The 14,435-nt window shown below is 42.0% G+C and overlaps 1 protein-coding gene across 2 annotated transcripts in view; it reads right to left on the bottom strand.

Annotated features, from left to right (window-relative positions):
- Positions 1-9,271: 9,271 nt before the first annotated feature.
- Positions 9,272-14,435, bottom strand: part of LOC310858012 (PDZ domain-containing RING finger protein 4) — a 198,843-nt gene continuing 193,679 nt past the window's right edge. For both annotated transcript variants that reach the window (XM_083764058.1, XM_083764059.1), the window contains one exon: positions 9,272-12,452. In XM_083764058.1, coding sequence (XP_083620184.1) covers positions 10,998-12,452 — 1,455 coding nt within the window. In that variant the 3' untranslated portion in view covers positions 9,272-10,997. The remainder of the gene's footprint in view (positions 12,453-14,435) is intronic.

Here is a 14,435-nt window from a genome sequence, read left to right as displayed (position 1 = left end):
TCACACAAAAGCTGTGCAAATGCATGATCTAAAAGATTTTCAGATCGTGAGACCTACACACAACCAAGCATAAAATTACTTGTCTTATCTCTCCTGGATGTTTTGTCCCTGCCTAACATTTATCAAAATTTAGTTTATATTTGGGTTTTTCAAATGTTTTTTATTTAAGACAAAAATAGCACAACCAAATATGTTGAAACATCATGAACGAATAAAGAAAACAAAACAAGTAATACACATACACACAGTAAAAGATAAGGAACATAAAAACAAACACAAGAAACAAACAACCCCATCCACCCCATTTGTTGACGAAATTGTTAATATATTTAGTTTTCGTCAGTGACAAAAGGTAGTCAACAAATAATTTGTCATAGTTTTAGTTGTGCCAGGCCTTGCTGGTGGTGCCTGTGTGTCTGTTGTCGATTGATTTGACAATTGACATTGTGCATGCAATGTGTTGCATTGTCCACGTGTAGGACGATACAAGCGATCCAAGCAGCGATCCAAGCAGCCTAATCTCAATAATTTCCGGTACACACTTGAACATCTTGAAAGTGTTTGTGACCCACCCATCTGATGAAGTTTAAGATGAAGAATTCAGATCAAGTGGTCAGAGCAATTTTATGTTAATGATCAACTGATCGGGTTCTACTTTAGATAAATGGAACACAGTATTCAGTATTTTAAGTTCTTACTTACTATTGGTATAACTTTTTATATGATCATTAAAATCTTTTTCCAATTATTTCCAATTATCTGGCCAGCCATGGCGCCTGATGGAGGGGAAAGGAATTGGTTGGAATAACGTATTCCTTCCACGCGTTACGTCCAACCGGGGTAACTCCCCCCTGTCAGGTGAAAAGAAGCGGCTTGGACTACTCGTACTGCCGTGCATAGGAGGAAGCATGAGGTCAGTTCATTGCTCTCCCCAGGTTGGCAGAGGCAGTGCAGTGCCCAGGATAGACAATTACCAGTGGGTGAAAAAAAATGGGTTACAAAAAGCATGGGATAAAAGTTTAACAATAACAGGGATTAATGATTGGTAACATTCACCACAGGTGCTGCTGCCACTGTTTCTATCAAAGCCCATGCAGGGTGATTGGATTGCTGCAACACCAAGCAGTTTGTTACGGTCTGTTCAAGACTAAACTCAAAGACACGGGAGAGCTGTAATGAGGGGATGTTGTCTCGATGCCTCTGAGTCTACAGAGGTAAAAACACAAAGCGCATTCTCCTTTGCAGCGCAAGGCACCGATACAAGCCCACTTCGCCCAGATAATGAAAAGGTTTGCTCCTGCCGCCTACTGCATCAGTGTGGTCACTGGTGGTCAAAGCCCCTTTCACATGATAAGCAGGAGCAAATCATCGCTGTCGGGCAGAAACCTCCTATCTCCACATTTTAACTTTTTGTGTCATTTCGTAAACTAATGCCCTATACAGTACTTGATCATGATACTACAGCGTCACACAAAAGCATCAAAAGTAGACCCTGCGCAGCACCTAAGTGCTGCGTGAAACGAGGCGTTTTGAGCTTGTCGATCAGCTACTTTTGCCAAATTTTTTATTTGAATCTTGAAAAGTAACAGTTTTGGACATATTTTTTGCAGTCACTTTGGGACATATGAGGTTTCATATGGCATCTCTACTTTGGGACACATACAGCAAAAAATTGCTGATCTAAGCTCACAATGCAAAACGTGAGCGTTGTAGCCACTCTGTTATTCCCTGCATAACGAGGGGCTTAAGTGGTTAAGCGTAGGCCTACAGCCTACAACAGGTATGCTCTGAAATATATAGATGCAAATATAGATGCATATTAATAAATATAGATGCAGACCAGCTGGCTCAGCAATACCAGCCTGTCAATAGAATCCACATGATTCCACATAGCCTGGCCCTACACACTGCTACATCTGCCACAATAAGGCCAATTACCAGCACACTGCGGTTATCATATTGGAGATCAAAGCTGCCATCAATTTCTATAGTGACATGAAGAGACAGATCATCCACTGCAATTACCAGTTTGTTACATGCTTCTAGATTTAGGTGCGGGGGTGGGTACTAGTGTGTGTGTGTGTGTGTGTGTGTGTGTGTGTGTGTGTGTGGTGAATTACTGTGGAGTAGATTGCACTGTCACACGTTGAGTGGCTCTGTGCATCGATAAATCTGGGTCTCCCTCGAAGAATAATGAGAAGGAATTTGTATTTATTTATTTTACTGCTGAGGGAATCCTAAAGGTATCAGCATTGCAAACATTCATAACGGAGCCAGTGCCTGCCTGTATGCATTGCTTGTGAGCAGCGAGCTAGACGGGACGCTGCTATCTGTTTGACATTTCTGTCACTGCTGCATGGTATTTGAGCTGCTGGATAGCTCTGACAAATGCCATAGCTGCCACGGGCTCAATTTTAATTACACCTGACTGGGTCTTTCAGGGGGCTTTCGGGATGAACTTAATTAGCCAGCTAGTGCAAGGACTAGTATTAGTGCCAGTTGGTGCGACCTACAGTGTACGCGGCTTCTGCGGATAGTCATTGGCATTTTAATGGTCTCTGTCTAAACAAGACTATGTGAATTCACATGTGGGTGGGGGGGTGGGGGGGTCAAATGGGATCCAGGGCTGTCAGGGATGTACATTACTGTACACCATGAGGTGGGATGTTAATGTTTGAACGTTGTGTAATTGGAAATTGTTGTTGTCGGGTGAAAGCCTTATGTATGTCTGAAACTATTCCTTTGTTATTGTTTGAAAAGCTCAGAATGTAGATTTTCCTTTTTCACTAGAGTGACACTTTTATGATGCAGTAGTTGTTATTATGAAAAAGAAAGTTGAAATAAGGAGATACAAGGTTTCTGCCCGACAGCAGCGGAATGCTTTTATGTGACCCAGACTAGCATGCAAATGTTAGCGGCATTCATAACCATGGAGGACAATGTCAAAGTCACAGAGACTGTGATGTGCTCTCAGCTTGGCATCGTAAAACATAATGTAGGCTTCACTGTATAAATACATTTAGCTATTAAGAGGTCCATTAGGAAACCAGTTTATCTATTATGGAATATGAGAGGAAGTGGGAAAAAGCAGACTATTCAGACTTTGGACTCGAGTAAAACACCACAGACTAAGAAATATATGTACGGTATACTGTACTCAAAACGTATTAGCAGCCAAAGTAATAGTGCTCATTATGCAGAATGTCCATTTCAGAATCATATTTTATAGGACTATATAAACCACTTATCGTAGTGCTGTTGCTCATTTAGCTATGGACCCGTTGGAACACCCTCAAGGAGTCAGGACCCCTGGGGGTCTCCGGACCCCACTTTGAGGACCAGTGGAAAGAGCAGTAAAATAAAGAAATGTAGGCCTACTTTCTTTTTGCAAATGATAAAAGTCATAAAACAGGATTGAACAATTGAGTTGATTTGAGTATAAAAGTTAAGAAACATCAATTTTCAGGTGACGCACTTAAAGGGACACCCTTTTTGCAAAAAAGACAACACTCCCCCTATCCACAAGGAGGAGCAGTGCACCAAAGCATTATGGGAATTGTATCATCATACATCATCACATTCCGTGTTCAGCCAATCAAATAATCACATTCCGTGGTACACACAGACATAAAGCTGGGCATAGGCGCCCCTCAAAAACTATGTGCACAAGGAATTTGGAGACGATTGGTCCAATGATTGTGAGATTAGCGCCAGTGTCCGGACACAAAGACAGCACACGCGCACGCACTCCCCATCCTGGGCAGAGAACGTACTAGGCTTCAAAAGATGGAGATCTCCGTTCTGGGCAGTATAAGTGTTAAATCTTTGGACACATACTCCAGTCATCAAAATATATAATTATTGGCTTAAGAATGCGACAAAAACAAATAAATCTCCATGAATTCAAGACAATAATTCACCTGTATGGCTACCTCAACAGTTTTGCAACACACACACACACACTACTCCCAGACAGTAGCATCACGAAGATGCAAGATGCAGCTTAAAGCAGGCGTCTCTTCCTGGTTTTTAAACAGCTGGTGGATGGAAATGAATCTTGTGTAGCCCTCAGCCCTATTGGCACGGTAGGTTGCGCGTTGGTCTGGCGAGTGGGAGCCCCGGGTTCAATCCGTGAATGCTACAGTCTGGCGTAGTCGGCAGGACGTGGAGCGCGATATCGGGACATGAGGGACATCGTGTGTGGCGGTCCGCGCTGTGAAGTGAGAAGCGTGAGGACGCGCTTCAAAGACTGGGGGGGGGGGGGGGGGGGGGTGATTGTAGCCCCCAGCCAAGACCCAGCCCGCAACAGCCCTGCCAATCGGGCTCAGCCCTATTGCCACGGTAGGTTACGCGTTGGTCTGGCGAGTGGGAACCCCGGGTTCAATCCCTGCTTCCGTGTAATGCTACACTTGCGCGCAGCTGCAACTTTGCAGTGGGGGCTAAAAAACGGAAACGCTTTGCCCATGCTGCAAGTTTGTGCAAAAGTATCCACAAAATCATCAAAGTCTGGTGTATTGATCAGTTAGCTCTCAATTGCCATGAGAGAAAGTGCCTTCAGGCATTTATAGACCTAAAACCTGTTAATCCAATAGGAATTTGCACAAGCATCGCTTTCTTGAAAAAGTATGATAATAGGCATAACAATATTATATCTGCAATAAATAGGGCATCATTGCTTTCTGCAAGAGTGGTCTCCAATAATCTCTCTCTCTCTCTCTCTCTCTCTCTCTCTCTCTCTCTCTCTCTCTCTCTCTCATCTCTCTCTCTCTCTCTCTCTCTCCCTCATCTCTCTCTCTCTCTCTCTCTCTCTCTCTCTCTCTCTCTCTCCTCTCTCTCATCTCTCTCTCTCTCGATCCTCTCTCTCTCTCTCCTCACTTGTCCCTGTTAAGGCCTAATACTAGAACATATTCAAGGAGCATACAGTCAAGTGTTATGTTCCTGCCAAAATGAAATGGTCACTTACCGCAGGGTCCGAAGTCAGGTTTTTTCCTACAGTGTAGCGGACGCAGCTGGCCATGAAAGGTTGAAGTCTGAACTGATGATTTGAAGTTGCTTTATTCATACATCAAGTATAACTGTACAAGAAACAGGCATAAAATGTGTGACCATAAATCAGACAATAATCCATACACATATATCAGCAACAAACATTCCCATAAACCATAATTACATATCCCATACAATTCATACAGTACTACATAGCTTAAAATTACCATATCAAATGCAATATGAAAACCACTACAATAAACCTCAGACAATATATCACAAGAATAAGACCTCGATTCACCTTGTCCAATTTCCAGCTGGGTGCTAAAGTGTGCTTCACTGCTTGGATATCCATTTGTTCCATAAAGTTAATTGGCTTTTGTCAGTCCTTTCAATTGGCCTTCCTTTCCATAAGCCTTGACCAAACCTTCTATATTAAGCACAATGTGTGTCCCATAGTGATGCTGTTCTCGCTCCTCTACCACTGAGGCTGTTTTATAGTCTACTGTTGCTATCTGCAGCACCATGCTGGGTGTCAGCAACACCACAGGTGAACTTGATCAACCTAATCAGTGCCCATTGATGTGCTTCTGAAGTTTGGACAGGAAACTAGTCAAATAAAGGTCTGTGAGACGCAACATGGCAGGAAGCCCTTCACAATAAAGGTTTCACCATCCTGGGATCCGTTACATACAGTATTGTCCAACTTCTCCAATCTATTGCCCCATCCAAATTGAATAAAATAGACTTTATTATTTGCCATTTACACAAGGCAGCTGCGTCACATAATGGTGGAGATATCAAATATGGCTTGGGAGTCAGCTGACGAAATGACATTCAATTCAATTCAATTCAATTCAATTCAATTCAATTCAATTCAATTCAATTCAATTCAAATGAGCTTTATTGGCATGAGAAAACAAACGTTTACATTGCCAAAGCAAGTTTCACAATAAAGATAGTTGAAAATGGGGAAAGTATATAGTTGGACGGGGTACAGTATTTTGTAAACAGAGCTGTCACATTGCATCTTTATGTACATGTTATAACAGGGTATAAAGCTTTTTTGAAACAAATAGCAGCAAAAAAAATTGCAGTCACTTTGGGACAAATGGCAGCATTTTTCTCAGGACTATTTAAATAGTATACAAAAAACTCAGATTTAAGATCTGTTTAAAGGTAGCAGCTCTGTTTGCATGTGCAAGGTCCAGCGGTCTACTTGGTATAGTAGTCCTTATGGTGGTTGTATTCCATTGGCTAACCTTCTTTTGTCATAACAGTTCACAAATCTTGCTGCTGTGTTTGCACATTGTTGTATTTTTCCCAATAGGTATGGGAGTTTTTTTTGTCATTTGTCATAGTTTCAAACTCACGTTGGGTGTGTGTAATCTGTGGGAAGTATGTGTCTCTGACCTTCAACAACATCCCCAAACATATAAGCTCTATAGTCTCTACCTGTGCTTAAACGTGCAAGACGCCGCATAATCAAAATATAAAAATCAATGATCAGAGTGGAATCTTACAGAGCAGCAGAGCTACAGGCGGCTAATCTGTCTGCATCGGACATTTGCAGCAGTAGTATAGTAGGCGCAGCTAAATCTGGCAAGGTGATTTTTTATCGGATATCTTAAATTCATTGAGATTGAGCTAACAGTTAAGTGTATGTGTAGGAATGTTTCAGATGCTTTGTTTATCAGTTAGGTAAGGTAAAACAAACACGTCAGATCAAACGTCGTCTATCACATATCATATGACAACTACCGGAACACAACACACTGACAAGGAAACGCCTAAAAAGGACCTCTATGGTGGATTTTTATGAAACAAACACTTTGCAGATAGAAAGTTTGGATGTATGGGCTCTCAATGGGAAGTTGCACCTAGTTAGCACCTTGCTGGCAAGATGGCCGCCGTCTGAAGGGTCAGCATTTAAAAAAAAGACAGAATACAGATAAGACAGGGAAAAAACATAAAATCCAATATATGTCGTATATTAGAAATACAACTAAACTGACTAACCTAACAAACTAGAAAAGACTGGAGTCCCCTAAAACAAACTATAGACTGTGAAAACCTTGTCAAAGCATCAGAGTACATTCAGTCCCCACCCCCCCCCCCCCCCTCTCTCTCATGCCGCGTATATGCAAGTCTTTATAGCCTCACCTGTTCAATTATTAGTAGGCCTACTCATTACCTTTTTTTTGTCACAGCCCACATCATGGTCACATGGTACACTGTTTGCTTCAATACTTGAAGCATTTGTGTTGCAAAAAACATGATTAATACAGCTACTTACCTTATTGATTATGATATTATTTCTGTAACGTTTGGGAAATGTTTTCTTTGTTTATTTTCGCTAGTTGTGTATTACATCTGTATCACCATGGTTCATATACTCAGCCAGTTCTATTGCATGCTCTTCAGTGAAAATTTAGAGTCGTCATGCACAAACTTGGGAAATCAACCTTTTTTTAACCAACAATCTTCTAAGTGTGAGTTCTAAACTCACAGTCTCTGCCGTTCCAGTCATGTACTGTATCTTAACACTCCACCACCATGTTTCACTCTTAATTAACGGATCTGCTGCTGCTTCCTGCAGGATGTGCACATTGGAAACAGGTGGTATGCAGTCCCGTTCAGTGTCTTTGACGAGCGCTTCCAAACTTCAACACTTAAAAATTATCACCTGCACAGAATTTCTTGACAGAAACTAGCTCATAACATGTCTACAGTGGATTTTTATGAAACACGCGCTAACTTTTTGTGTTTTGTCGTAAATGAATGTCCCTCTTGATCATACTACAGCTAGTACAGCATCACACAAAAGCATCAAAAGTAACAGAACCGTAAGCTCGAAATGTAGCACGAGGTGACATGCTTTGAGATTTTTTATTTGTAATCCTGGCTGCAGCGTGATCTAGTATGAGAGTGACGATGCTAGTGTTACTCCCATTGTAATAATTGAATGCGGAAGTGCTCATTCTATCTCAATGGGACAGTTTCAATTAACTGAGACCCAGGAGCAGTCTTGAGGCAGTAGGCTATGCATGACCGTTGAACATTAATTCTTAAGATAATACAGAGATCAGAATATCCCAGTAGCCCTCCCACGCATATGACAGGACCATAGAAATGATTAAGTGGTTGGTACATTTTAATGAACAGAAAGCCATCCGAGTGGAAGGTGATTTTAATTGAAATCTCCATCTGTTTGTTAGGAGTTGTGTTGTGTTGTGTGAAAGTGTTAAATGAACAAGTAACAATCGTTCTCTCTCACTTTTGGCTGACGGTGAATTTGCATAATGTGCTGCAAAGCTGTTACTGTTTCTTGACACCATACATGACACATTTTATCGAAACTAAAGCCTGATTTATATAGACAAGCTGCAGCTTAGTAGATCTGCTATTTTGATGGTAAATTAACCCCATTACCTTTTTGCCAGATGACACCATTTTGTGATGGTAAATTATACATCATTACATCATTCTGACACAGCCATAACCATATAAGGAGTGTGCCTCACCTCAATGTGAAGGCTTGTATAGATTTCTGCTAATTTGGAAAGTTTTGGTACTTTTCCCTCAAATGTTTGAAAGTTTTCTAAAAAACTAATTATAATTCTATAGGCCCATATAGCCTGGTATGGCAGCGGCTGAACTGTGTGCACTGCTCCAAGCTTGAGGTGCAGATTCTGCAGACCAGTGTTGTTTTTGGCAGCAAATTGATTTTAGTTTTAGTCATGAAAAGTTTTCGTTTCGTTTCAGTCACATTTTAGTCACCCGGAATGTTTTAGTGTTAGTCTAGTTCTAGTCGACTAAATATCATAAGATTTTAGTCGACTAAATCTAGTTTATTTAGTCGACTAAAATGTGTTTTGTCGGGCCTTGATGCCGTCGTAATGACTGTTTTTACACTTGCTGAAAATAAAACAACGCGTCGCAGAGCTTGTAGATCGGCTATTTTCAGCATGCAACCAAGTGTAAAATGACTTATATTGGATCTCTTGTCCACTAGTCCCTTCCTAACATTCTAATTTGTTGAGGAAATTGTCAGTATATTTAGGGTTAGTTTTAGTCATCATAGCTTAGCTTTCATTCAAATCAACACTGCTGCAGACTTGCACAACTAGCTCATAAACTGCTACCTGGAATATAAGATCATAATCATATAGAGCATAACTCCCATTATGGTATATCATTAAAAACAGAGTTTAACAGACTTTAAAGAAAACCCAAACAATAATTTATTGTCATTTCTTTTTCAATGATCACAATTATCACACATTTTACCTGGCTACAAATGTGCCAACTACTGATTACTTGAAATAAGACCATTGGACACCGACTTTAAACAAATACAAGAATTGGTTTAAAATTTCAAATGTACAGTATTTTCCAGTAAAAAGTAGGCATTTGGAATGAGCACGCTGTACATGTAACTGTAATATGTTGACAGGCGGAAAGTAAACCCAGTGTCACCAATGGACTGAACCGCTATATGTTCTGAGACCTGCTCAGCAGTGATCGTTTGAACGCATGAGTTTGAGATTAACACCATAGATAGACCTACTGTAGCATACTGTGGCAAACATTCAGCAAACATAGCCAATCTATAGATTGACTATTTTCAGCGAAGAGATTTGGTGTAGATTAGAAAATAAAAAAATACAAACAAAACAAAGGCCAGGTATAGAGCACTGATGGACTCTGCTCAACTGAGTATGTAAGGGGTTAATGATGGTTCACATGTATACCTAACAGTAAACAGTTAAAGTGTCTAATAATGTTTTCCAGATTTCAAATAGCAGATTATATGATTATAGATTTATGGCTGAATTATAATCTCTCCATCCTACAGGAGATTTTTTCATGTGTGAACCATCAGTGTGCATCAGTGTTGCATGAATTCACTTCCAGCTGTTTAAGGCTATGTGTGGAGTTAAATGTGGAGATATAAAAACAAACAAACAAACAAACAAGAAATACTGTCTCGTAAAAGCTATGATCAGGTCCATTTGGTGTGGGATATAATGTATACATGGAGAATGACATTTACATTTTGTTGACAGCTCAGAAAAGATTACTAAGCGGTCTAAAGGGACTGAAATAAACAGGATTTGCTCTGTTAAAGGAGAGACAAACTTTATCGTCTTATTGAATGTTTAAGATTTTCCAATTAAAATTACTTAATTGTATTGTGTGAACCATGAAGTGAAGTGAATTCTAGCTTTCAGGCCACCAGGAAGAAATTTGTAGGGTGTATATTTCTTTTGTTTTGTTTGATTAATTCATTTCTTCGTCATTTTGAATGGAGTAATTTATTACATAATTTGGTAAGGACTATACGATTGACAAGAAATACATAAACAAGTAATTACATTACCTCAACCGTGTCAGCATAGTTTTTTAGTTAGAAAACAACTGAATTCAAAGGGTAGGTTATTTATGAATCATTAACAATCATTAACAAGTTAGACATTCTTTGTTATGCATCTTGTATTGTACTAAAAGTTGTACAGTACTATGTCTGGAATGTGTGAATATTCATAAGGTTTTTTAAGTAAAATATAGAATTGTTAATTACATAAGCAAAAATTAGGTCACGATTGCATTTTGAGCAATACAATTTGTATACACAAAAGAAAGCTCCCAACTCCTATCTGGAAACTCACACTGCTGCCTTGATTTGTATGGGTAGAAAGGAAGAGAAGTATGAAAATAATCAATGATCAAAAAGATAAACATCTATAGCATGAAATAAGAAAAATAACTACATTGCATCGCTATAATTTCATACAAAATTCTTTTCTGGGAGAGTTTGACATGAAAAACAATCCTGAAAAATAAAATAAAAATGCCATGAAAACGCTGATAAATTCTTTACAAAAATGCTATTTGGGTTACAAAGTGTGAAAAATATTCCTATTGTCCGCATAAAAATGCCACATTGAACGAGGCAAGTATATTATACCACATGGGGTAGATTGTGTGTTTGTTTTGATCTCTTTTCTTTATACAGTAGTGACTGATAGGAAGGCGTTGTGCACCTTGGCCCCTTCGGGGGCCTTGGTGCCATGAGTCATCAGTTCCTGGATGGTCATCCAGTTGTCCAGGATCTTTTTGTTGCGTTTCTTCAGCATCTTCTTGTGGCTTAGCTCGATGATGCTGACCTCCTTCCGGCCCTCGCTGCCGCTCTGCGGGCACTCCTTCAGGCTCTCCAGGCGGCTGCGCTGCATGAACTCCCGTCTCCTCCTCTGTTCCTTGGCCCTGACCAGGTGCTGCTTCCTCTCCTCCTTGTTCCAGTACCTCCCCAGTTTCATCTCGCTCATGGCGTCATCGTCCGTGGTCATGCCGCCACTGCGCTCCTCCTTGATCTTCAGGGCGCGCTCCCGCAGGATCTTGTCTCTCACAGGCCTCTTGGTGATGTATCGCGTGCCGTCGCTCCGGATCTTCACCTTCCACTCCATCTTGTGTTCGTCGGCAGGCCGCTGTGGCTCCTTGCAGACGCTGAGCAAGCTCAGCTGGCTCTGGGCGTACTCCACGGCAGAACGCTGCTGGATCAGTTGCATATAGCTCTGGTAGTGGCGGGCGTGGGCTGGGATGTTGCTTTGTCTCTGCTGGGAGCTGTGGGACGGGGACAGGTAGGGGATCTGGGAGCCCAGCGGCTTCAATTTCCCTTTCCTCTCCTCTCCCGAATGAGGCGCCTGGTCCGACTCAGAGTGGTTGCAGTGGTCGGGGCTGCTGCACTTGGCTAGAACTGCAACCGTGTGTGTGGGGCTGGGACTAGGGCTGAGGCAGTATCCCGTGGCCAGGCTGCTGCACAGGTTTTTCTGATTGGTCAGACTCACCATCCTGTGGAGGGAATGATCCGGGGAGCGATCCATGGCCAGAGGGGTGCTCCGCGAGCTTTCCGCCGTATTATAGGCACTGGAGCTGTCCTTGTCCGATTTTTCCAGCCTCTCATTCATGTCTGCCAACTTGCCCCTGGTGGGCTCGCCCCGGCGGAGGCTTTGGTCCTTGGCAGAGGGCGCGGAGTGGCCCGTGGAGGGCGACTGTTGACCCTTGCGCAGGTTGTGGGCCTGCATGATGTTCTGGCACTCCAGCTCGATGCTGCGCAGCTCATCGTTGAGCATGCGCAACTCCCGCTGAACTCCGCCCTGCTCCGCCACGGTGCACTCGATGGTGCTGCGGCGGCTGTAGAACAGGTCGTACTCGCCGCTGTTACGGATCTGACACTTAAGCTCCAGGAGCTGCTGGAAGCGGTCGCCCTCCCTCACCTCCTCTTCGTCGTCCTCTTCCTCCTCCAGCCGCATGGAGCCCGCGGGCCGCTTGTCTCTCAGGCACTGGGACAGACGCTTCTGGATGTGGGACAACATGTCACGCTCCGAACTCTCCCCTCTGCTCTTCACTGCTCTGTCTTTGACGTGAGCGAGCGCGGAACAGGTGGGTCTGTCATCCTCGGCTCTCTGAAATGAAACAGACACACACGTGATGAAAATTCATTTCTCAGATTTGTAGACTTTCCATAACTTTAAAGGAGATTGGAGAAGAAAACGTCATCTCTATGGAGGTTCAGCAATGGCGCTTCGCTATTCTGGATTATCCTCTAGGACTGTTCCTTCTGATGTGAGTAGTTCTGTTACTTTGGGGAGTGTTTCTTCTCCGCCCATTTACATGGATTTTTATAATATGCTAATCTCCCAGCAAAGAGGAATTTTAAATTATGATCATCAATGTTGTGGAATTTAAATGGATTGTTAAATCCCCTGCCATACATATTAATGCTGGTTATTTTGTAGTTGTATTTCAAAGGCTGGCGCCGCTGCTTGATTTTCCAAGTAATTTTTTTTTCTATACTGTACGTGTAAATAAAGTGAGTTTGAGAGTTTGATATCCCATATCCACCACCTTTCCAACAGCATTTGGAGTGAGAGCAAGTGACCCATATTCAGTCAGTGCATCTCAATTATTCATGAACCTGAACACATGATGGAGAATTAATGTATATTATTATTATTTGAGGTTTATTATCAAGATATATGTGTCTTTTAGCCCAACCGTTCCCAGCACGGGGCCCGGAGGTCCTTGAAGGGGTTCCAGGAGGTTCCCAGTTAAACGATTGATAATGTAGTTATGAACCAAATGGGACTCTTACAGGTCTGTAACTCCAAGAGTGGAATGGAACCAAAAAGATCCTTACGGGTCTATTCTCCACTATTCTCCAGAGTTAAATTCATACTGAGGATTTAAACAGTGTAGATTGGGGTCTCAGAGATATATATATCAAATGGGGATCTGTGCCTTAATGCATAAAGCCCAAACCACACCAATGGGTCCCCATGCAACTCCTCGCAACCAGACAGTTGCGAGGAGTTGCATGGGGACCCATTGGTGTGGTTTGGGCCGTTGAATTGAACCAGTTGAATAACTTGGGTCGACGTGGGTCGACATGCAACAGGACTTATCACACCGCTGGGTCGAACGCTAAAACCGTCTCGACCCTTTGGTGCAGTTTGGTCTTGTGGAGGGTCATTGAAATGCAAAAGGTTGACTCACTCCCAATCTTCACCTTTTCAGACTCCATCATGGCCCGTAGCACTTAAGAGCGTCTGCTAAATGCCTAAATTGTAAATTGGTTGAGAATCCCTGTTTCAGCCCACACGCAGCCTAAAGAGCACAGAAACCAGGTCAGTGAGGACTGTTTAGCAGATGGGTGCAGCATGCCTTGTGTTCACCTGGCAGGCCTTCCTTTAATTGAACAAAATGTTTAACACACACTTTGGGGACCAGAACTGTTCCTGTTGTTGCTATGAGACTATTCAAAATCTATCTCCAGTGGGATGGCCTTTTATCATATTTAGCAAAAAAAAGAAAAAAAAGAAGAAGAAGAGAGAGGGAGAGAGAGAGAGAGAGAGAGAGAGAGAGAGAGAGAGAGAGAGTATGTTTTTGAACCCCTGAACCCCTTACATATATTATGCCTTCAGCTGAAATGTCAGTATAATAATATATTGGTATACAGTGATGTATTGCCATGCTTTTTGTTCTTGCTTAAAGGTATATTCAGTGATTTCACTTAATTCAAATATCACTTATTTTTTTGTTTTGTTGTGATAATCCTCCCTACTATAGAGTGTGCTGGCCATATAAGGAGTTCCTCCCTGTCCCCAGTTAACCCCTGGGGGTCAAAAAACCTTAGGTTTCGTTTTTGACTCTCTATCCTGATTGGACGAAAGGCTGGGTCCCACAGCCAAAAACGAAACCTAAGGTTTTTTGAGTGAAATCACTGAATATACCTTTAATGTAAGTCGCTCTGGATTAAGAGCGTCTGCTAAATGCCTAAATTGTATAGCGAGCGACAGTATCACATTGGGTTTATTTTCTGGCCTATATTGGCATCAACCACTAATGCCTATTTAATGCAGGCTGTAACAGAATTTGATTAGGCTATA

The sequence above is a fragment of the Protomyctophum parallelum genome (genome assembly GCF_964188405.1).
Source record: "Protomyctophum parallelum genome assembly, chromosome: 4".
Taxonomy (NCBI): Eukaryota; Metazoa; Chordata; class Actinopteri; order Myctophiformes; family Myctophidae; genus Protomyctophum; species Protomyctophum parallelum.
Note: the sequence above shows the minus strand (reverse complement) of the source record. Positions and strands in the feature narration are given on the sequence as shown.